This window comes from Callionymus lyra, chromosome 13, assembly GCF_982586985.1.
Source record: "Callionymus lyra chromosome 13, fCalLyr1.hap1.1, whole genome shotgun sequence".
NCBI lineage: Eukaryota > Metazoa > Chordata > Actinopteri > Syngnathiformes > Callionymidae > Callionymus > Callionymus lyra.
This window is the reverse complement of record NC_141830.1, coordinates 19,735,701-19,760,187: the sequence shown is the minus strand read 5'-3', so window position 1 is coordinate 19,760,187 and position 24,487 is coordinate 19,735,701. Positions and strand designations below refer to the sequence as shown.

General features: G+C 41.7%; 1 protein-coding gene across 2 annotated transcripts; it reads left to right on the top strand.

Moving 5' to 3' along the window:
- Window positions 1-234: 234 nt before the first annotated feature.
- On the top strand, window positions 235-22,310 carry atp1a3b (ATPase Na+/K+ transporting subunit alpha 3b). 2 transcript variants are annotated; one of them, XM_087806419.1, is made up of 22 exons: window positions 235-491; window positions 8,563-8,637; window positions 8,945-9,004; window positions 9,843-10,046; window positions 10,117-10,230; window positions 10,592-10,726; window positions 11,523-11,640; window positions 12,881-13,149; window positions 13,276-13,474; window positions 13,540-13,784; window positions 13,859-14,051; window positions 15,347-15,522; window positions 16,290-16,426; window positions 16,499-16,649; window positions 17,848-18,016; window positions 18,087-18,241; window positions 18,464-18,587; window positions 19,593-19,738; window positions 19,823-19,953; window positions 20,015-20,116; window positions 20,284-20,375; window positions 20,922-22,310. In XM_087806419.1, the coding sequence occupies exons 1-22, from the start codon at window positions 486-488 to the stop codon at window positions 20,948-20,950; spliced, it is 3,030 nt and encodes a 1,009-aa protein (XP_087662545.1). In that variant the 5' UTR covers window positions 235-485; the 3' UTR covers window positions 20,951-22,310. The 2 variants fall into 2 exon arrangements, with proteins under 2 accessions (XP_087662545.1, XP_087662544.1); XM_087806418.1 differs by having other exon boundaries at window positions 8,524-8,637.
- The last annotated feature ends 2,177 nt before the right edge of the window (window positions 22,311-24,487 follow it).

Sequence of the window (24,487 nt, the reverse complement as noted above, 5' to 3'; positions counted from 1 at the left end):
CTTCCTATTGGCTCGCTCGGCCCGAGCGCGCCACCCCATTGGTCCGCCATTGCCGTTGCGGTGAGACGCTCCGAGCCGTGATTGGCTGGCTGGGCTGTGCAGGAGGGGGCGGGGCTAAACTCGTCTCAGCCACTTCCTCGAGGCGGGCTCTTCTTTCCCCCTGGCGGAGTGTTTGCAGCTAGAGGAGTACTGCGGCAGCCCGGGCTCATCCGCGGAAGAAGACCTCCCCCTAAGAAGGTAGCGGTGCGGCTCGATTGCTTCACCGGTCTTTCGCCTCCAGAACCGCAGAGACGAGGACGTGATGCTCCGCTTGAGACCCAGATCTTTCCTCTGAACGGCGTCTCGCGATCGGGAAGAAAAAAAAGCCCCGAGTTTATTTTAAAACCCTCAGTTCTTTTTGCGATTTTTAGACGACATAGTCCTCAGGGGTGCTGACACCTCTCAAGCCGTGCATCACCTGAGCGCAGGACAGAGACTGCGCCAACATGGGGGTAAGACCGACCTTTACAACTTTCTTTTTTTTTACCCTTGTATTTCCTTCCTTGAAGTGGCCTGTGAAGTCTGTGGAAACATTTAAATAATGTATATATTCAGTGTCAGTGTAACCGATCCCACAGACTGCGACAAACGACTGTTTAATTATCTCAATTAATGGAGATGTTTCCTCTTTTTTTTTTTTGTGACGTATTATAGGCCTTACATGTCATAGAATTTTTTTTTTCCCTCCCTCTCGCGTCTAAAGATGTAGAAAATGTGACAAGTGACGCGAGGAGGCTGATAAAGTAGAGCGTGTGGTTTTTGTCGGTTGTGTCGTTCGTAACGTGGGATCTTAATAGGCCTCGTTATGGCTGTAACCTTGCCAGGGAATGCTAGGCCTTTAGGGGTCTCTCTAGTGAGGAGACAGGTGAGCGATGAGGGGGGGTTGTATGAGCATCCCCCCCTTTTTCTCGCCACAACCTCCTACTATATATGACATTAAATATAATTTTGTAAGGTACCAGGTGAAGGTGAATGACTTTCCCACAGATGCTGCTGTGACCTTTCGAGATGTGACCCCCCCCCCCACCCCCTCCATCCTCCTCAGTCCGACTGGTACCCACACATGGTGAAGGGTGTCTCATCCTTCAGTACCCTCACTGACCCCCCCTGCGTCATAATGCGGTTAACCGGGAGTAAGCGCCTCACAGGCTTATTTCCCTTTTAATTTGTGACATAACGAAGGACTCGATAATCGGTCCGAGGAGCGCAGACACACACAGAGACACTCAGAATTTTTATCTCTTAAAAAAAATAGTGCCTTCGAGGAGGAGAAGATGCGAGAAGAAGAAGTTGTAATTTTAAATATGTGATGCTGCGGCGTCATGACGCAGGAGGCTCTCTGCGGAATTCCTGATGGAGGAGCAGCAGCAGTGTTCCATGGACGCCGGTGTAGGGGGCACTGCGTCAAACCCTGGATGCTGAGCAAGTTGGGCTTTAGATGCCAGATCTCCTCCACACGGTTCATGAGCCCCTGAAGGGTGTTTCCCCTCTGACGAGGTGACCCCCCCTCCTGACCAGGGATGGATGGATGGACGGGAGGTGTCAACACTCCTGTCATCTCCTCCGTGATTTTTTTTTCTTCTTCTCGCGATTTCTGTCGCACTGTGCCAGCTGTCCTTCCCCCCATACCGCAGGGGGCATCTTCAGCCTCCTGCGTCAAACTATGGGCGGGGCTTAGCGGGTGGAAATTCCCTGTGAAGCGCTGTGATTGGCTAGTTTAGGGAAGGCAACGCAGGAAGACAGAGACATCCGTTTAGGTTATTTATTTATTTTTAGGTTCACAAACTTATTCATGTGTGCCCCTGATGATGGACAGGAGGATGTTGGGGGGGGGGGGGGTCAGAGAAAGAAGGGAGATGGTGTGCAGGTGTAAAAGAAAAGCAGCGCATGGGGGAGGGAGGGAGGGACGGAGGAGGGGGGTTAACAAGATGGAGGAGGCATATGGAAGAGGGGGGAGGGCTGCTGCTGCTGCATGGCTATATATCCTGTTACAGGATAATAGCTACAGGCTCACATTACCATGGGCTCCAGTTTCCTCCTGCCCTGAGCCTTGGGATTGGTTATCATAGACAGATGGGAAATTGGATGAACATGTAGAAAATCCCTGGTGTGCGTACTGGAAAAAAAAAGTGCCGCGTCGAGAGAGGATGCGGAAGTGAGTCTTCGTCAGAAGGTCATAATGTCGGCGCGCAGTGGAAGCTGCTGCTGCAGGAGCTGATTTCAAGGGGTTTAAAAAAGGCCCGTATGACGGTGATGGTTCACGGGAGATCTCTGCGGCGACCACAGGATCCCGTCGCACCTCTGGATCGATGACCGATCATCTGGACGGCGTCCTCTGGGTGGCCTCTGTCCGGTGCACGTGAGGCCTGCTCAGGGTCACGTAAGGTCAAACCAACGACAGAGGGTGACACTCCTTCATTGTCCTCGTCAATCAGACCCGAGGCGTTCGGATCAATAAAGCATCACAAGACGCACGGTGTGCGATACAAAGGACGGAATCCAGATATTGCTCAATATCGGCAAAGATAGTCGCGGAGGCACAAACTCATTCCACACCAGTATATCACGACACAATAAGTCTGCACTACAGCGTCGCCTTGGTGATGCGTATTTGTTGAGTGTGTTGCTGTGTGAACATGCGGACAACTGTGGACAAAAGCTTGTAAAACACATACACACTAAACAAAAAAAACGGAAAAATAAACCTGCAATTATTTTAGATTTTATTATCAAATGATACTATCATGTGCCAAATAACAAATAAACAAAATAATATCAATATTTATTTTCTATCCAGAATGTGTTACCAAAATCTTAATTCAGGAAGAACATGCAAATGTTTGATTTCAGATCATTACTTGCACAATAATATATTTATTTATGTCTAAATGAGTATAAGAGAACAACACATAACACACAAAGAATGTATTATTTAGTAGTCATACATTTTTAAAATTCATATATAATGAATACATTCATTCATTGTTCTATCCCATCTATGCCAGGGTTGTGGGGGATGGCAGCCTTTCCTACCACCTTTCAAATGATGATAAAGTTTATTTTTTAGTTCTTTAACAAAAAAAAAAATGGCTCTTTGGAGATATCCATGGAGCTCAGTCGTCCTTCAGAGACTCAGAGCAAGGCATTCTGGGACATACCTGTATTAAAATAGAGTGATTTAACATGGAGTATGGTTGTTTAAAGCCACTAAAGATCACATGTTTATTATTTGCCTTATTTGCCTTTAAATCTCCTGATATAAAGATTGTTTTTAGTTGTTAAACTACGTCATCAGTAGCTGATTGTTCATCATGTTCATCACGTCTTATAAACGCTAGCTAACATGTTTGTCTGACAAACCAGAACATGAAGGATTCTGGGCAACATGTAATTGAAGATGGTGGTAACGACATTTGTTTGGACAGCAAGTAACTGCCACTCAAACTTTGTGATTTAATAGCAACATATGTATGATGTATTAACATCCGTACTTAAGTTAAATTGAGCACCAGCAATCTACAGTTATGTCTTTAAGGTCAAAGTGAATTCTCTAAATTGTCATCATTTCAGTTAATGTGTATTAATCCCTTCCGCTGATTAATTTAGAAGAAATTAAAAGACAATTAACCTCTTGCTCCCGTCATTAATTCAGTTCCCTTAGTCCTCCGAACGTAATCAAACATTCTACTTTGTCTCGCTATCTTCAAACTGTTAAAATGTTCAGATAAAATAAATTCTTCGGTCTGATAACAGATATCCAACCCTTACTTTCTGCTGCGGCGACTGATTGTCGTCATGAAATGATCAGCGTCCATCACGAAGTCCAAAGACAAGAGTTGTTTGTTGAAGTTAGTTGGGGGGGGGGGGGTTAGGGTTAGGGTTAGGGTTGGGGGGGGGGGTGTGGAGGAGTGGGGGGTCAACTCTGGTTTAATCCAACATTATAATCTTACTAGCTAATCCCTCGGCCCCTTTTGTCTCTTTGAGCCCCCCCCCTTCCCCGGTCCAACATATCCTGCAGCAAGAGTCGACAGATGGACAAATGACCTTTGCAATGTCACACGATGATACCTGCAGTATCAGAGGCCGATGACACCAACACAGCCCATAGTAAGGAGTCAGCACGAGTATAGGAATTATAACGCTAATAATCTACATTTGAATCCTACGTTGTAAACCCTGTGAAGAAGTGGAATGCAGGGGGAAAACCCGAAATACTACGTATTTCAAAAGCTGCAGTTTCACATCTCAAACCATATGTCTGGGTTTGACTTTTGTCAAACATCCTGGCGCCTTCTCTGCTTCCTGTCACAGGTGTTGAAAAAAGAGAAGTAAAAAAAACCACATGGTTATTAAACATGTTTCAGCCTGTCCCATCCAGAGAGTGATTAAGTCTTTCTCCCCCTCGAACTTTGGACAAAAGATGGGCTGAAATCACACGAGCATGATGGTTGTGTGGAGAAAGTTCATGAAAATTAGCCTCAATAGTTGTTATTAAGTTTGTTTGAACTTGTTTCCTACTTCAACGCCCTTATTCACTTTCTCTCACTCTCTGCCGCAATGCGTGCAGACATACGGACCATAGCCAGCGCCGTGACTCACCTCTGCACACACACACACACACACACACACACACACACACACACACACACACACACACACACACACACACACACACACACGGATACACACTCATAGTTAATTTCTTGAATCAATGGCCTGCCTCGTGTTTTACAGCGAGCGAACACAGCGTCCCCTACAGATGCATCAATTATTACTCGCCTCGGATCACATCAGGAGATCCTTGGCTAGCGCCGGGACCACTGCTGAGATCCGTCGCCATGCCGATGGCTGCTCCGGTCGCCATGGTTACCTGCACTTCAAACACACTCGTGGACACAATTGTTCACATGGATTGCGGGGCTTTTGATTGTCGTAACAAAAGCAGCAGCAGCGGCTTGGAAAACGCTTCCATGTGCCTTCTATAATCAACGATGAGAGGAAGGTTTAACTGGAGCGCTAACATCACACGTTTATCTACCTGATGATGTCACAGTCTGACCATCGGTCTCTCAGGAAGGCAGCAGAAGAGCAGCGTCTGTAATTCCAAACGCTAGTCTCTGTTTCCTTCCGAGGAACACAGCGACTCATTATGTTACGCAGTAGTTGGGTAGGACAGCTACACTCGCCACACACACACAAACACCCACATACCTGTGGAAACACAAGGCTTTTCAAATCATGTTGCAGAAGCCATGGAGTATGAAAATGGGCATAAGTCTGTTTTTCTATGCTTCGTTCTTTCTGATTCAGACAAACCATTTAAAGGCAACTTCATGACGTATGAAACGTTGACCTAAACGAAAGCAGAAGTCTGGGGAGCAGGACTTCCCTCAGCAACAGAAGGATTATGAGCTGATGGGCTGTTTATTTAATTCATCGATGAAAAAGAAGATTAATATTGACTTATAAAGAAAAGCTTTATTCACACAGAATTTGTTTTTTGTATGATTAAATAATTAAAATAAGAAATCACTTTTTTCACGGTTAAGTTTATAAAAAAGGTGTACAAAGTTGGTATAGTTTTTAGTTTAAATCTTTTCTCCCTTCACAATGTACCCTTGTATAGTCGTTTTATTTTTAATGATTGGGTATTTTGTACCCCTATATAAAATTGCTTCAACTTAGCTTTGACTTTCTGAACCATTGAATTAAAATAGTTCTCCCTTCTTTTTGTCATTTATTGCACCTTAAAAAACCCTTTTAAAGTCCTAATTTCATAAAGATAAACAAAACAGCTCTGATTAAACACTGAGACATTGATTGACATTGATTGTCGGAAGCCAAGACACATTTTGAAAAGCAGAAAATGCTCTAGAAATCTTTGATAAATATACATCCTTCTGAGTAAAAGTAGTTTTTAGTCTTTATTTAATAACAAAAAAATGACCCACAGTCTTTCTGAAATGCAATCATTCTCAGTTAGATTGACATCCACACCTGTACACCTCATTCATAGTATGTGCTGGTGTTTGTAGCCAAAAAATGAAACGTGTTGTTTCTGCTAAATCAATTCGTGTGAGGTCACTGGAGGTCATCGGCCACAAAGAGCCAACAGACAAAGACTGTGGGTCAATATCTAATTAGAAGTGGACAGAAGAGCCACAGAAGTCGACGTGACGATGGCTGCACCTGGTGTCGTCGCTTCTCTCTCTCTCTGCTTCTCACCTCCCACTGCTGTCTCACTTTCTCCCGTCTGTCATCCTCCGCCCGCACATCCATCTCTGCCTCTGCGCTGTCTTGACTGCTTTATTGTCTTTTACTGAGTGTGTGTGTGTGTGTTTGCAGAGGGCGAAACAAAACAATCATCCAATCAGCTTGAACAGAATGTGCTTTTGAAATATCTTTGATCAGGGAATTTGAAGTCTGCATACATCGCCACCTCAAAAAAAAGGGTCATGTGACCTTTTAAAAGACACACTTAATATGACGACATAAATCCGTTAGAGAATAGAATCATTCGTAACTCACAAACATGAATATTAGTCACTATGAAATGGAATCATGTGGTTTTCATGTACGCACTGGAGATGGATTTTTGTGTTTGTGTGAACACGGGTGGATTTTTCCAGAACGTAAACACACTATCAAACAGCAAGTTGGGTTTGTCTCTAACATCAGTACTTTTCCACTGCATACGGGTCCCAGTGGACCTGCCTGATCTTGCTGCGGCGGGAGATTTGCTCACCTGCTGAACCTCAGCGTGGGCGTGTCGACATGCGTTTGCATGAAAAGGTTGTGGATGTGCAGGGAAAAAAAGCCGCTCCCCTCTACCACCTCTTTGACATGTTGTTTGTATAAGATCGCTGGTGTTGCACAAGTCACAGAAGTTAACGCAGATTTGTTTCGTGAGGATAAACAGGAAAGTCTGGTCTTTTTCCAACTCGCTGAGGCATGATGATAGCAGAAGTCAACGAGGGAAAAGAGTTGTTAATTGTAGGTGTGTGTTGACATATGTAGCAGGTGTGCCAGTGGGCTTCTCAACGGTTGTTTATTTTTCATTTATAACTCATTCAAATGACTTTCACTGACTAAATAACCAATATTTAGAGATATATGGATATGGATGGAAATTACTTGATAACACAAACAAGTATATTTCATGTTCTATGATGCCATATTATTCAGGATGGATAAAACTCAATATGTGGTTGAAGAAAGGTGCAATAAATGACAAAAAGAAGGGAGGATTATTTTAATTAAATGGTTCAGAAAGTCAAAGCTCAGTTATAAAGGGGTACAAAATACACAATCATTAAAAATAAAACAACTATACAAGGGTACATTTTGAAGGAGATGTGTGCAATTCAAAATAAAACATCAAGGTTGATTTTAAATAAGGAAAGACATATTCAGCAATTGATGTGTCCAGTTAGCAGAGATGTGCCTCATTTCTAATATGATCGCAAAGTAAATAAAAGAGGGATTAAGAGGAAAACCTGGTTCTACCTCAGGCATACTACTAGAAGAACCGTTCTTAATCACGCAATAATATCATTATTTTCTTTTAGTGTATATGGCCATTTTTATTACAAGAAAACAGATTCACTCTTGAGTTTCTCAATTCATAAACAAATATTCTGTTTAAATATCGTCATCTTGTGCTTTAAAGGGATACCTTTGCAACTTTTACAGACCTTCATCTTCACAAACATTCACTGGATATAATCTGGACTAATCTGATCCACCACAGACTGGATAAAACGGAGTTCCGACCTCTGACCTGTGTCGCTGGACGCATCAATGAGCGGTCAAAATGCTCTTCTAAGACTGACTTTTAACAGCCTTTAAATTTAGAACACAATCACAGGAAGTAAGACAATGTGACCCCCGCATGAATAGATATTTATTAGTTCACTCTTTGTTTCTGGGGTTTTGTTTGTTTTACGTGTTGCGATTCTTTTCTTTCATGGACTTCCATAGTTAAAGCAAGATCTCTATGATGAAAGCATTAGTCGTGGATCTTTGGATGTGTCTTTGTTCAGTGACCAGCCGCTGTCGGACCTGTGGACGACCAGCTTTGATGACACGAAGGCCTTTTAAAGTGTCTTCAATTACGGGTTAATTGGCTCGTGGACATCAGAGGAGGAAACATTATGGATGCAGATCACACCATGTCTGAGTGCAGGCGCCGTCTTCAATGTGTTTCTGATGGAGGCGCCAGAGTGCAGCTCTGCTGCCACATCTATGATGAAAGCTTAATTTTATTACGTCCACATAATGTGTCTCTGAAGCCAAATAGAATCAAGACAGACTTCACAAGGCTACTTCACATGGAGAACTCCCAGTATGTCCAGTGACATTACGTCCTCTGATCTGACCCTACCACTTAAAGTCTTTGTTGTTTGATTTATGCTCAGACGAAACACCCCCCCGCCCCCAAATTTAGTCCAAGAGCATGTGTAAAATGTGTGTGTATGTCTGTAGTATGGGAGATCAGACAGTTACCGAGTTGCCACCACACAGGACAAGGATGACCGATCCCCCAAGAAGAAAGGGGGGACCAAGGACATGGACGACCTGAAGAAGGAAGTTCCTATTGTGAGTATATTTAAATTCCTCTCTGTAGCAAGTGAAACACAAGAGTAGAAAGATGTTTCAAGAAAAGAGACACACGTGAATATTGCCCTGAGTGTGTTGTGTTGGTCCTCACTGTGATCCCGGTGCAAGAAACACACACCTGACTGCACTGATAATCTCAGGTGAACTGCATGAAACAAACTTCCTTTTAGACACTTTCCCAGATCTTAATCTTAATCTTGTTTTTATCCAGCTTTACTTGCATGCTCAACATATGAAACATTCTCAACCTTGTGAGCCTCTGATCTTCTCTCTGTGTGCTCTGCAGACGGAACACAAGATGTCCGTAGAGGAAGTATGCAGGAAATTCCAGACTGACATTGTCCAGGTGATTGAATCTTAGGCTCTACCTGTACCATGATGTTTTTTTCATTTTCAATTTTGATGTTAACTCCTCGGGAATATCTCCCGTTTAAAAAGTGGTCATTATTATTGAAAACAAAATCTATTTTTAGCTCACCTTTATTTAAGATCTAGTCTGTTTTTTATTTTTTATATTTTTATGTTTGTGCAAAGAAAAATTTAGATTGATTTCAAAATAATTTAAATATTTAGTGCACCAAAGTACAAAGTAACAAACCTACCAAGAATTGTGTTTTTTTTTTTTTTTTAATTTGTGTATATTTAAAATGAATAATTTAATGAAATGACAGAGATGGGCCTTCGAGAATTATAAATGTTAATAAATAAAGACTTTAATGATTAAAGATAATCACTATTATGACATAATCACGCACTTTTTATTCTTTTTTTTTAAGTGAAAAGTTAAAAAACAACATTATTAATGTATTTTATGAATCATCACAACTGCTGGAAAGATGTTTTCCAGAAAAAATATGTTTTCTTTATTTTATGAAAAAATTATCATTGTTATCTGCTCAAAATATAAGATCTTCTCCTTAAACAAATTGACGTTTGTAAAGTTTAGTTAAAATTATTTGAAATATGTGGTGAAACTGTCACATGACTGTTCTACGTTTTTCAGTTTAACACTGAGGACGTTATAAAAAGGACAATACATTTGCTATATATATGCTTTATATATATATTCTATATGTTATTATACAAAGAAAACAAGTTTTTTTGTTTTGCCATCTATGAATCATCCAAGCTTCATAAATGGATGGAATCATTTCCCAAACTCAACGCACGTCCTTCACCTCCAGGGACTGACAAATGCCAAGGCCGCAGAGTTTCTGATCAGGGACGGCCCCAACGCCCTCACCCCGCCCCCCACCACCCCGGAGTGGGTCAAGTTCTGTCGCCAGCTTTTCGGTGGATTCTCCATCCTGCTGTGGACCGGCGCCATCCTCTGTTTCCTTGCCTACGCCATCCAGGCTGCCACTGAAGACGATCCCGCAGGAGACAATGTGAGAAGACACCTGACCCCCCAAACACACCTCGGGTCGTCTCACTCTCTCTCTCTGTTCCCCCTTCCAGTTGTACCTGGGTATCGTGCTCACAGCCGTCGTCGTCATCACTGGGTGCTTCTCATATTTCCAAGAGGCCAAGAGCTCCAAAATCATGGAGTCTTTCAAGAACATGGTGCCTCAGGTGAGGATTGTATTGCCCTTTGTTTCCCTCTGAAGTATATATTGAGACATTCCACGTCACATTCTTTCTCAAACGGACTCATAAAAACCGACAATTAAAACAAACCTGAACCAGTCTTGACAACATTTTAACAGGCGTCGACTGTGCTGACGATCGAGCGCGGCAGAAACACAAGAATATATCTCTGAGGTCTTATTAAAAAATGTTCAGCTGCAACCGACACTGAGCAGCTATTGTTTGGACAATCTCTTCCCCACACAGCTGTGATGTAACAGCACCTAAGGGAGAAAAACATTTAAAGGGTAAAATGCTGGATTATTTTCTTCTTTTGTCTAAATCTGGACCCAAATTTTCCCCGCAGCAAGCGTTGGTGATCCGCGAGGGTGAGAAGGTGCAGATCAATGCGGAGGAAGTGGTGGGTGGAGATCTGATCGAAGTGAAGGGAGGAGACAGAATCCCTGCTGACATCCGTGTTGTTTCAGCTCACGGCTGCAAGGTACACACACACACACACACACACACACACACACACACACACACACACACACATACACACACACACACAATGAACTGTGACACTTCAAAGATACGCTGTTAAACATAACGTCACCACCAAATATATTTGTTAGAGAACGGGGAGCTCAAGCGTACCATGGCCTATATTTTTGGAAGTTTTCTGATTCGTATTTTTTTAATTTTATTATTATTATTAACAAAGTGAAACTTTTTATCTATCTTATTGCTAGCAAACAGTCATTTAGACGTAACTTTAACTTTGTATGCTAACACTGATGCAGCAAGTAAGAAAATCAAGTAGAAATTAACCAAAAATAAACCTAAATCTTTCAATAAAACATTGATGAACTTAAAAAAGAAACCAACACAAAAGAAATGTGAATAAGATCTTAATATTTACTCAAACGATTTTAAATGGGGAATAAAAAAGTCCTAAACATGGAACTTAACAAATGTGCATTTCTTTCATTGCATTTCAATAATATTTGTTCCTGTTGACGTTTTTATTTGTTCAGGGTTTCCTTGATTTTCTGGAACTTCTGTTGTGTTATCAGTTTTATCTTGATCTTTAAAGTATATACTTTATTGAATATTGTTTTGATTGTTTAAGCGCTTTGTGACCCTGATCTGGAAAAGCGCTATATAAATAAAAATGACTTACTTACTTACTTACATCCGCTAACCAACCAAGAAAAAGAGACAGAACAGAAAACTTAAATATCTGTTAAAGCACAGCCTCTGCTCAATAAGGATGATGTTGTTCTCTACGTCCACAGGTAGACAACTCCTCCCTCACAGGAGAGTCAGAGCCTCAGAGCAGGTCACCTGATTGTACCCATGACAACCCTCTGGAGACCCGTAATGTGGCTTTCTTCTCCACCAACTGCGTGGAAGGTAAATCATCACACTTGCTATGATTGTTTTAATTTATTTTTTGTTGGGGGGGGGGGAACAAAAGTACTTCATAACAAACGTTTTTAGTATTTACTGTAGAAAAATTGAGTGAACTCTGCGTTTATAATGTTTATTTAGGAATCTAGAAAGCTTAAAGAGCAAAGAAGTTCATTAAGCCGTGTGTGTCTGCACCGCATTTTATTAAAACATTTATTTTATTAAAACATTTATTTTATCTAAGTTCATCATTAAAGGGCAACTAACGTAAAACCCAACTTTCCTGACTCACTCACATGTTTCAAATGTTGAAGTCTTTCCTCTCAAGGATGCAGTAAGTCCCTCATCATGACCATGTTTTGATTAGATATCCCATGATTCCTTCTGTTTCTTTGGAGACAAGTGAGAGAGAATAAATATTCAACACTATTCTCTGGAATCGGCATTTATGTTGTTTTGATAAGAAATGAATTGGAAAGAGGAAGGACAGCTAATTTTGCATATATTTTTCAAAGCGCTTTGTGACCCTGGTCATATAGACATTATTATTTTTATTATTATTATTATTATAAATCCCTTATGGAACGCCTGAGTTGTTCTCAGTGTTATCTTGACCTTTAAAGTATATACTTGAAATAATTGAATATTGTTTTGATTGTTTAAGCGCTTTGTGACCCTGGTCTGGAAAGCGCTATATAAATACAAATTACTTACTTATTTACATCTATTTAATTAATTAATATAACAGGCCAGCAGGTGGCGGTAGCGCTACAGAACTCCTTTACACAGAACAGCTGCCTCTGTATTAGGGTAAATTTGTTTCTTTATTATTTAATCAAAAAGTTGCTTCAATAGAATAAACATATTTGTAATGTAAAAAAAAGTTGCTTCAATCTAAATAAATGTTATTATTATTATAATGTTACATTTAATAAAGGGTTTTAATCCAGAAAGTATATATTTTATACATCGTATACAACTTTATTAATATTCATATTTTTATAAATTAATTTGTTATATATAGTTTTTAATTTCAGACCGCTTGGACACTTGTTTTTGCATTGAAGCAACTTGTTTTTTGATTTATATATTTTTTCATTTAAGTGACTTTTTTGATGAAATAATAAAGGATAGAATAGGAATCTACCAACGAAATATTAAGGAAGTTAAAATCCAGGAGCTGTTCTGAAGGAGAAGTGAACCTGTAATAATAACATAATAACCTGTGTCTCTTCCTCTACAGGCACAGCTCGCGGTATCGTCATCTGCACCGGAGATCGCACCGTCATGGGTCGCATCGCCACTCTGACCTCCGGCCTGGAGACCGGCAAGACCCCCATCGCCAAGGAGATCGAGCATTTCATCCACATCATCACCGGAGTGGCCGTGTTCCTGGGAGTCACTTTCTTCGTGCTGGCTCTGGTCCTGGGATACTCATGGTTGGAGGCCGTCATCTTCCTGATTGGAATCATCGTGGCCAATGTGCCCGAAGGTCTGCTGGCTACAGTCACGGTAAGTGACTCACTAGAACTCTCGTAGTATGTCCGTCTACATCTTGTCAGGTTTCCAAATGTGTGTGGAAAAGAACTCCACTAGGTGTCGCTACTGTGCGATTAAAACGGTGATGTTGTCGACCAGGTGTGTCTGACCCTGACGGCCAAACGTATGGCCAAGAAGAACTGTCTGGTGAAGAACCTGGAGGCCGTAGAAACCCTGGGCTCCACCTCCACCATCTGCTCCGACAAGACTGGCACCCTGACCCAGAACAGGATGACCGTGGCCCACATGTGGTTCGACAACCAGATCCACGAGGCCGACACCACCGAGGACCAGTCCGGTGAGCATCACGTGCTCATGAGGTCAAGCTCTCACCGTCACTCACCACCTGCGTTCGTATTCCAGGCGCTTCCTTCGACAAGAGCTCCGTGACATGGCAGGCTCTGTCCCGGGTCGCCGCTCTGTGCAACCGGGCCCAGTTCAAGGCGGGACAAGACTCCATCGCCATCTTGAAACGTGACGTGGCCGGCGACGCCTCCGAGTCCGCCTTGCTCAAGTGCATCGAGTTGTCGTGCGGCTCCGTCCGGGCTATGAGGGACAGGAACAAGAAGGTGGCCGAGATCCCCTTCAACTCCACCAACAAGTACCAGGTCAGTGCAGGCCACGGTCCACGGTTGACCTTCTCGAACCATCGTGAAGTCAACTCTCATGACTCCTCCACCAGCTCTCCGTTCACGAGACAGAAGACCTCAATGACAACCGCTACCTGCTGGTGATGAAGGGAGCTCCTGAGAGGATCCTTGACCGCTGCTCCACCATCATGCTGCAGGGCAAAGAGCAACCCATGGATGAAGAGTTGAAGGAGGCGTTCCAGAACGCCTACATGGAACTGGGAGGCCTGGGAGAGCGAGTGCTGGGTAAGAAGAGAGAAAAACAAGATCACAAAAAGTTAACATTTTTGCTTCTTCGCACCATAATACATAAATAAGAATCTTATATTTGTTATCATGTAAAAAGCTGTGTAGGACCACATGGCCCCACAAACTAAACCTTACTCAGAGCCTCAAGATGAAATGAAGCTCACATGGTTACTGTCAAAAAATATATTACACAAAATGAAAAAAGAATATCATCAAACAACACATTGAAGAGAAAAATATTGGCTATTTAAAAATGTTATTAGCTTAAATATGTATGTCTTCCAAAAATGTTGGATTGACAAAAATACAAATAAAATTAAATGTCTTTGAAATGTTTATTTAAATGTCTTTGAAGTAAATGAACAATCAGCAAAATGAATATTAGTTAAATTGTTAATATTGGTTCACATCCTAATTTATACCATAATTTATCTCTACTATTTTTCTCTCTAAACTGCACTACTATTTGGTAACTTTCTTATATTTCAAAACTGTTTTAAACCTTACAACAAAAGAGAAAATATAAATTAATTAAAAAAACAACAAATAGGAGTAGTTTTAATTGCACTGGATTTATGTACTAGCAAAAAATTATTTCTGTTCGAACTCAAATAGTTACTTTACATTGTCCTTTTAAAATAAATTGAACTGAACCTATTATCCTATATCTCCAGATGAATGAAAACACAAACCAGACAAAAGCTCAAGCAGTTAAAGTTATTTTGTGACCACTTCAAGCTCTTGTAGAAGCTCTGGTGTGGATTCAGACTCTGAGCCTTAAGTTTGTGTGGAACATATACAGGAGTGTTGAAAATTCTCCCTAAAAACATGACAGCTCAAATATTCACCTTTTTTTCAATCATCTATCTGTCAAGTCAGGAACTACTGGAGTGCCCGTTTTAGCCACTAGGAGGCGCACACATGCCAGAGTGGGCATTCCAATTTGTATCTTCCTGTCATGCTTGATTATTCTTAGTACATAGTTCTATATGAGCCCAATAAGGATAATAGAGTTGAATTGTTAAGATATAAATAATTTTATATATGATGCAGGAAAACAAAAGATGCTTCTTGACAAACATGTATAAACATCCTAAGTAATAAAAGACGAGAAAGTATCACAAGAACAAAATGAAAAAGAACAAAAGCCGAACCAGAGACACATTAGAATTTTGAGAAGTACTTATTTTAATTTTGTCCCAGCTAGTTCAGTGATTGGCATCATTAAGTTTAAATTTAAATAAACGTGGAATTGAGTGAAAACGATCATGTAAATCTTCTTACCTCTCCAGGTTTCTGCCACGTAATGCTGCCTGAGGATCAGTATCCAAAGGGCTTTGCATTCGACACAGACGACGTCAACTTCCAGACCGACAACCTTTGCTTCGTCGGCCTGATGTCCATGATCGACCCGCCGCGTGCCGCTGTGCCCGACGCTGTGGGCAAGTGCCGATCTGCTGGTATCAAGGTCCGTTCTCCAGAACACGACACAGTCACTTCTGAGTCAACATTGATGTTTGTCACGTCAGTTCAATTCAGGAGGGAAGATGTTCAATGACTCAAACCACTGAGTCCTCTGAACTTGAATCATCTTCTGTATGATAACATTAATTAAAATATGACTATGGAGGTCTAAGTTCAGAATTCAATATTACAAATGAAAGTCGTCTAAATTAAGTAAATATTATTAATTGAAAAAAGACGAAGAGCAGAAGAAAATGCTCATGTTTAAAAAAGGTTTTTAATTTTTACTTTAGAAAAACCAAGTGATCTCTGCGTGGTCAATTATGTTTATTTAGGTATGTCAAATGTTTATTGAAAACACACAGAACAAAGTTTAGGATATAAAAATATAAAACTGAATTAACAACAAAAGTCCCATAACACAATTAATCAAAAAAGGACCACTGAAGAGAAATAGAAAGAAAAAGTCAATGAACACTATTAAAAACCCACCAAAAACCAAGTAACATAAAGTGTTGACAAACAAATCATGTATTTAACATTGAATAAAACTTATGAAAGAAAATTGTGGACCTATGAAATTTACCAAAGGAACACATTTGGGAAATAAAGTAGAATGTATAAGAAGATAAATAAATAAATGAAAGGAAAGCATACAACCTAATGTGTGAAAGAAGAGTAAAAATCAAATGTAAATAATAATAAAAAAATGTATTTTGTAAAAGATAAATGTGCCTACATGCATTTAAATCTGGTCAACTCTTGCTTCAGGTCATCATGGTCACTGGAGATCACCCCATCACTGCCAAAGCCATCGCCAAGGGAGTGGGCATCATCTCAGAGGGCAATGAGACAGTCGAGGACATCGCTGCTCGTCTCAACATCCCAGTCAGCCAGGTCAATCCCAGGTGAGGATCGAGTCATAGTCTCATCTTCAAACAAAGATCACCGGTCACCGCTGAACGCCTCTGTGTGTGCAGGGATGCCAAGGCCTGCGTGATCCACGGCACCGACCTGAAGGAGCTGTCTCAGGACCAGATGGACGACATCCTGAGGAACCACACGGAGATCGTCTTTGCTAGGACTTCCCCACAGCAGAAGCTGATCATCGTGGAGGGATGTCAAAGACAGGTTTGCACTTTTGTATTTATCTTTTACTCTTCTGAATTTAATGTTGATAAAAGATCATCATTTAAAGAACAGTAATAAATCCATCTCTATTCAAAATAAACAAGAGAACAACTGCTCTGACACCAGCTACATAATACATTATTGAATCAAACATATGATTTTTCATCTTTGTTTTTGTCATATACACAAAACAATATGTTTTGAGTATTCATAAAATACATTTTGTAAAGATATTGTCCAGGACATTCCTGCTAACTGCACTGAACTGAACTGAAGTTAGTGTTAAAAATAATATTGTAATTTACCTTGCATGAATCATAAAACTGAAATAATCCTGTGTTCTTAGCTTCAGTTTATTCTGTAATTCTGTAAAAAAAAAACTTCTATAGTTAACTGTTGTATATAACTTGAAACACAACACATTTTTTCAACTCATTTTGATGATGGTAGATGTCATAGACCGCCCGTTGCAGTTCTACATATACACCATGAGATGGCGCCAGAGACTGAAATAACGCTCTTCACCTCATCACAAGTTCTCTAATGCGAATAAAAGAGTAGAATTCATCAAATAAAAAACGATACATTTTTTTTGATTTGAAACATACATTTCAACCATTCTCAATTAATGATATGTTTTATGACCGATTTAACCTTTGTTCAGTGAATAATCCTAATCCAGTGTCCAAAAACAGTGACGAAAACACAGAATCACCTGCATTGTTAAACGCTAATTCTGTTGACGTTCTCTTTTTAGTATTATAATATAGTTTTTGCAAGTCTGCTTTAACTGTATATTATTAGTATGAGTAAGAGGTCATTAGTAAACTGATGATTCATGTTGAGTGTTATAAAGCAGGGCTGCTAGTGTTGATGTACTAGGTTCTGCTGAAGACTCAGAAAAGACTCCTGGGGACTTATTGTCCGGGTCTGATCTCACACTCACCTGATCTACTGATGTGATTTCACCGACACATTCAGTGGAACGAGTCATTCTGTCCAACACAATAGATGACACGTCAGCTTGTATCATCACTGTTTACCTTTTGGTGCCATTTCTTTTACACTTTATTTAGTTTCTTTTCCACAGACTCCGTCCATTGAAATCTGTGTTGGCTCTTTCCAAAGTCCGCCTTCGATGGTGTGATGTGGAAAGGAAGTGTCGAAACGAAGCCTCACACCAACTCTTCTCTCTCAGGGAGCCATCGTGGCTGTGACCGGAGACGGTGTGAACGACTCTCCCGCTCTGAAGAAGGCCGACATCGGCGTTGCCATGGGGATCTCCGGCTCCGACGTGTCCAAGCAGGCCGCCGACATGATCTTGTTGGATGACAATTTTGCGTCTATTGTCACTGGCGTGGAAGAAGGTGAGAAGAACGTTGAGGGACAAAAACAAAAAAAACATTCTCTCATACCATCTGTCCCTTCTCCTCTCAGGTCGATTGATCTTTGACAACTTGAAGAAATCCATCGCCTACACCTTGACCAGCAACATCCCAGAGATCACCCCGTTCCTCCTGTTCATCATTGTCAACATACCGCTGCCTTTGGGAACGATCACCATCCTCTGCATTGATCTGGGAACCGACATGGTGAGAAGAAATAATACTAGATAGACTAGATTACGGATGTGAATGAAGCTAGCACCACGAACAGCGACGGATCCGTCTCTAGTAGAGAGTCCTGTGACTTAAACTTAAAATGTATTTGTTGTCGTCAATATGGTTGAAGATAACATAAGTGACACTAAACAAACGATGGTGGTGTTCGGGAGAATGTGTTTCACCGACCGGTTTTCAACTCGTCCTCTGCAGGTTCCAGCCATCTCACTGGCCTACGAAGCTGCCGAGAGCGACATCATGAAGCGTCAGCCCAGGAACCCTTTCAGGGACAAGCTGGTGAACGAGAGGCTCATCAGCATCGCCTACGGACAAATCGGTGAGTGGACTTGAACGTTGCTTGTTGGCAGACCTGGAGCACACATTGAGACTCTCCAGATCCACTTTGATAACAAAACTTAAGAGAGCCTAATGTGTTTTTCATTTCAAAAACACAAAAAAATAACTTGTTTATGTGCATCAGCCTGCACCTCATCCACGTCTCCAGTAGTGTGATGTGATGCGGAACACAGTCCTGCAGACGAAGCACGGAGAAAAACACCTTTTAAATGCGTGTCTGTTGCCTCAGCTTGTAAGTCATGCTGGGAACAGAATATCCAGGACTTTGTTTGGGCGGAAGGGGACATGTTTCTCAAGTACAAGGACAGAAACAGGCCCAACATAGATACACTCTCCCTCTTCACCAAACTTCTCATATATTTAATTGCCAGAAGAAATACAAACATAAATACTTCAGATAAAGCACATATTACTAAAGTGTGAACTGTGAAAAGGGGGCGATCATTACGCCGGTCTGGAAAGTTTTTAAAAGTATGGATTTTTGAAACCCTTTGAAAATTCTCAAAAGATTCGAAAAACATTAATTTGAAAGTGGCTGGCAGGGGTTTACATTTGATAAGTCCAGGGGAACCTAAAGAGAGTTTTCCTGAGACAAACCTGGAACAGTTAAAACATGTCAACATACACTTCAAAACAGATGCTCCACACATATGACTTCATGCTCCTGAGATTGAGTTTAATGCAGAAAAGGCTGTTTTGGATTGAAAAATAAAAATAAGACATTTATGGGTTACAAATATGGGACATAGAATTCAGGACAGATGTGAGACACAGTAACAAAGTAAAAACCGAGCACTGCTCAAAGACATATGTTGTGGTTCGATGAATTGAAAGATACATTCGAGTTTTTTTTTGTTAACTGACTGTTAGTGATGTCCATGTGTTTAAAATGTTCCTGTTCAGAACGAAGATCTGAGGGATAATAATCCAACTTCCTGTTTTTATGTCGGAGTGGAATCATGACTGAGAACGCCTTCTCTTTCAGGAATGATCCAGGCTCTGGGAGGCTTCTTCGCCTACTTTGTCATCTTGGCCGAGAACGGTTTCCTTCCCTCCCGCCTGGTCGGCATCAGACTGGACTGGGACGACCGGTCAGTGAACGACCTGGAGGACAGCTATGGTCAGCAATGGGTGAGTTAGTTGGAGGAACACGTCGCCCTCTCGGTCGCTTCATCCAGCATTCCCAAACCTCACCCTCCGCTCGGTCCCCCTCAGACATATGAGCAGAGGAAGATCGTGGAGTTCACCTGCCACACCGCCTTCTTCGTCAGCATCGTGGTCGTGCAGTGGGCCGACGTCATCATCTGCAAGACCCGGCGGAACTCCGTGTTCCAGCAGGGCATGAGGTGAGTCCGGCTCGCACCGAGGACCCAAAGACCGTTGTTGATCATGTTCTCGTCGACACAGGAACAAGATTCTTATCTTCGGCCTGTTTGAAGAAACTGCTCTGGCTGCCTTCCTGTCCTACTGCCCAGGCATGGACGTGGCCCTCAGGATGTACCCTCTCAAGTAAGAGCTCGTGGAACCTTCACGGCTACAATTGACAGAATAATGTCTTAGATGAACTGAAACTCTGTAGAAATGTATGATCGTAATTCATCTCTAGAGTCTTTGAAGTGTCTTTAATCTTTTAATGTGTGTACTGTATATTCAAACAATACTCTCTCTATCTTCAGGCCTTCCTGGTGGTTCTGTGCATTCCCATATAGTTTTCTCATCTTTGTTTATGATGAGGTCCGAAAACTTCTCCTTCGCCGGAACCCTGGAGGTGAGTGTTCTAAGCTAACGTTACTAAACTGGGAAGTAAACATGTCTTTCAGAAGGTGAAACACCTCACAAATAAGTCCCATAATATACTGCAACAATCGCAGAAACAATCATGGTTATAAGAGCAAAATATTAGGATCACATTTGTACTCCTGGTTAAAAAATGTAGCAGTTTTTTATTTAACCTGTGAAGGTTTATCAATTTAGCAAATTTAAAGTCCATCTACAAGCAGGGAACCAGCACATTGGTGCGCGTATTACTGTCATTACGGTAATCCACAGCACAAATGAGGACCAGGTAACATGTTCACTCGTGCGATAAATTATCATGCTGTACCATTGACAACTTATTGAATGATAAAATGCTAGTTGGTCATGGATACTTTACATTTTTATGAGACCACCAGGCTGCTCACTACGAAAAAACACCCCAACGTGGCTCTTGACATTTCACAGAGAAATCATGTGTGACTGTGACATGTTCTGGAGTCGAGGGTCAACGAACACTTGAACCGGCTCTGACGTCTCTCCTCTCTTTGCTCCGCAGGATGGGTGGAAAGGGAGACCTACTATTGATCCATCACCCCCGCCCACTTATTTCTCCCCCCTGTTACTCCATCCCTGACAAGACATACCTCCAAGACGCCCCGCCCCCTTAAAGACAAAAAAACGCTTTGAAGCAATTTTCATCACAACTGCCCCAAAGATTAAAAACAGCAAAAGCACCTTTACGACTTTCTACATCGGCCCCGCCTCGTCCCAGACCCCTTCTCCCCTCCCCCGCCCCGCCTCCCCCCTCTCCTATGATACTCTTTGCATGTGTTCTCTCACTGCTGTGTACATAAACCGATATATCTACCAAACGGCAGCTGCATATTGTGTATGTAGATTGGATGCAGAGGAGGACGTGTCTGCTCAGCAAAAAAAAAGGGCCATCTTGCTCCTTCCTTTTCCTTCTTGTCTTCTGTACCCCTGTACCCCTCCTCCCCCCCTCCCCCCCTTCCTCGTCATAACCCCTGATCAGAAAATACCGAGGGATCCCACCGCCGACGCCACTCCGACTGCCACCTCAGTCTCCTGCCTGTGGAGGACCAGCAGAGCCGTCACCGCCCACACTCGTCCGTCTTCTCAGCGGCCACACTCTTTGTTTTTCTGTCTGTCAGGAGGGGCGGGGGGTTTATCACTTTTTTTTTATTATTTCCACATCAGGAGGGGGAGTACGTGAGAGCCTCTTATCCCTGTTTAGGCCCGACAAAGCACACCCCATAGTGTCCTGTCCCTCGACCCATTCGTCTCTCACTCTTCGACTCCCCCTCCCTCCTGTTTGTCTGTTTGTGTGCACCGTGTGAACCATCGTTCTTGTTACCACCATTACAGTACACCCCCCCCCCCCTCCGACACCCCTCCCCAAAGTTGGATCTTTCTGTGTGCTCTAGGAAATCTATATAATTCTATACTGAAGTGTAAAAAAAAAGCCGACACTCTGGAGGAGATCTTAGCGAGATAGGAACAGTGGAGGGATGTCCCACTCTCCTCCTTTTTCAGTTGGTTTCAGTTATTTCGTCCGGCGAGTCTCGACTAAAGTAACATCAGGGTTCCAGGTTTTCACCGAGACGACCAGACGTTCAGGTTCCTGTCACTGCTGGTATGATGTGGTGGCGCAGTGTGCTGTGATGTGGTGGTGATGATGATGAAGAGGAAGATGATGACGAGTCCATGTGCCTGGGTCTACTCCTGGACCAGCTCCCGGTCCAGTCCGGGTCTGAGTGCGTGTTTGTGTCTCAGGCTGGGTCGATCTCAGAAGGCTGCAGCAGATGATGAAAACAAAACAAAACGAGAAAAAAAGAAGAAATGAAATACACAAACTAGTAGAACATGTGTGTCAAATAAATGAAACCAACACCAATAAAACATCTAGAACATTTGATACAACCCAGCTCTGCTTTGTGTGTCTTCTGTGTATGTTTCTGACACACACACATGTTTACGCCGCACACACGGAAGTGGACCTGAAAACACACACTATACCTTTTTAAAACTCTCATGTCAACGAAGAATGAACAAAACCACACACTGATCACATACGCTAACAATACAAGCCACGCACAGATCACACACGGCTAAATATCACACCTCAAACAAACACACAATAGAAACCTGTAAAATCAGAACAAAAAAAGTATAACAGCCCAGACACGTACAAATAAATCGCACACAACATTCACAAACAGTGAATCATACAGACACACAGAATCGACTACAAGTGATACAAATAACACATCCTAGGACACACAACACACACTTGAGGTCTAAACAAAGAACACTTACACAATAACACACAATACAAAAAGCAGAAGAAACAAAAATTGTATTAGACAGACATAAATCTACACACAAACACAATCAATCAAGTAACACATCTTGACCTACTGACAACACAAACGCAAGAATAACACTATCTGATCAGATCTATGTGGCAAGACGAACAAACAAAAAAACACTTTACACAACACATGCAACACATTACACACACAATCACACACAAATGCAAACGCAAACTGCAAAACATTTAATTTGAATACAACAAAACACACAAGTCTCATTCTCTCATGACACGTCACAAAAAGCTGATACAAATATACAAATGTGGTTTAACACATAGAAACACACTGTGTTACATCAGACGGTAACAATTGTGTGTTAAAAATATCCTTTAAGTATCATATTTAAATTGATCTTAACTTTAAAATAAAACAATGTACAGGATCAAAATATTTTCCCATTCTATTTCTATTCATTTTGGTAAACAAAAAACATCTACACACACACACACACACACACACACACACAACGATGATCTCACAAATTATAGAAGCGATAACACAACTGATGAATGAACAACATTTATGAGCAGAACACACAACAGCTGCGACACACAATCAAATGACAAAACACACAGTTAGTTTGAATCATTTATTAATTCTGGATGCAGTATTTCTCCTCAAACAATATTTCCGTGATAGAAAATGAAGTTTCAGGGGATTTTTTGAAATACCTTTTACAGAATTGATCTGGTTTCATCCGGTTCTGAGTCTGGATCAGAGCTGCAGGTTCAGCAGTTCATGACCTGAACATGCATTTAAACAAATGAACACGTCGCTGTCGTCAGTGTGGAAACGTGACGATGGATTGTGGGTTGTTTGATGCTCACACACACACACACACACACACACACACACACACACACTCATGTTGTGTCCCTCTCACAGACAAACACTCTTTAATTTCCCCTGTGCCTCAACAGTGCCCCTCCCCCCCGACTCCCCCATGCCTCCCTCCATATAATAGAATATCGATCGGCAGCCTCCGCAGCAGTGTGTGTTCGTGGACCTGTGTGAGACGGAAGCCCTTCAAGGTCATCGCCATGGCAACCTGAGCACCGGGTCCCACTCGCCATGCTGTCACAGAGCACAGGTCACGGGGGTCACAGGAGGCGAGGGTGGGGGGGGGTGATGGAGCGTCTGGTGAAGCAGAGATGGAGGATCGGGGGAGTCGACTCTGGGGCCGCGAGGACACACCAGCCTCTACAACCCACGTCATCGTGCATCCAGGTGAGTCGAGTCAGGGTCAAAGGTCAAGTCATGCAACTCTTGTTTAATTGACGTTCGCAGAGAAGACGATGTAGTGATTTGAATTTTTTAGCTCAACACTTTTTTTACCCTAAACTACTGGTGTTTGGATAATAAATAATAAACAATAATTCTATTATTATTATAATAATTATTATAAATATTATTATTCTATTGGACGAGCAGCTAAAAACTTTCCATTTTTTTTATATCACTACAGTGTATTGATCAATAAAATAAGTTAGTTTAACAAACATTGTTTAGCAGCTTAACAATTAGCCGACGGATGGGTCAGAAAAATTATTGTTAGAATTTGTTTTTCTTTTCTCCAATATAGTCTTTTTTAAACTGTCTCGAGATACCTTTGTTATGATGGCACATTAAATAAGATGTAATTGAATTAGAGCAGACAGGGTATTAAAGTCTAGGTCTCCTCAGAACACACATAAATGTTAAACAATTCTGTTGACTTATTTTTTTCTCT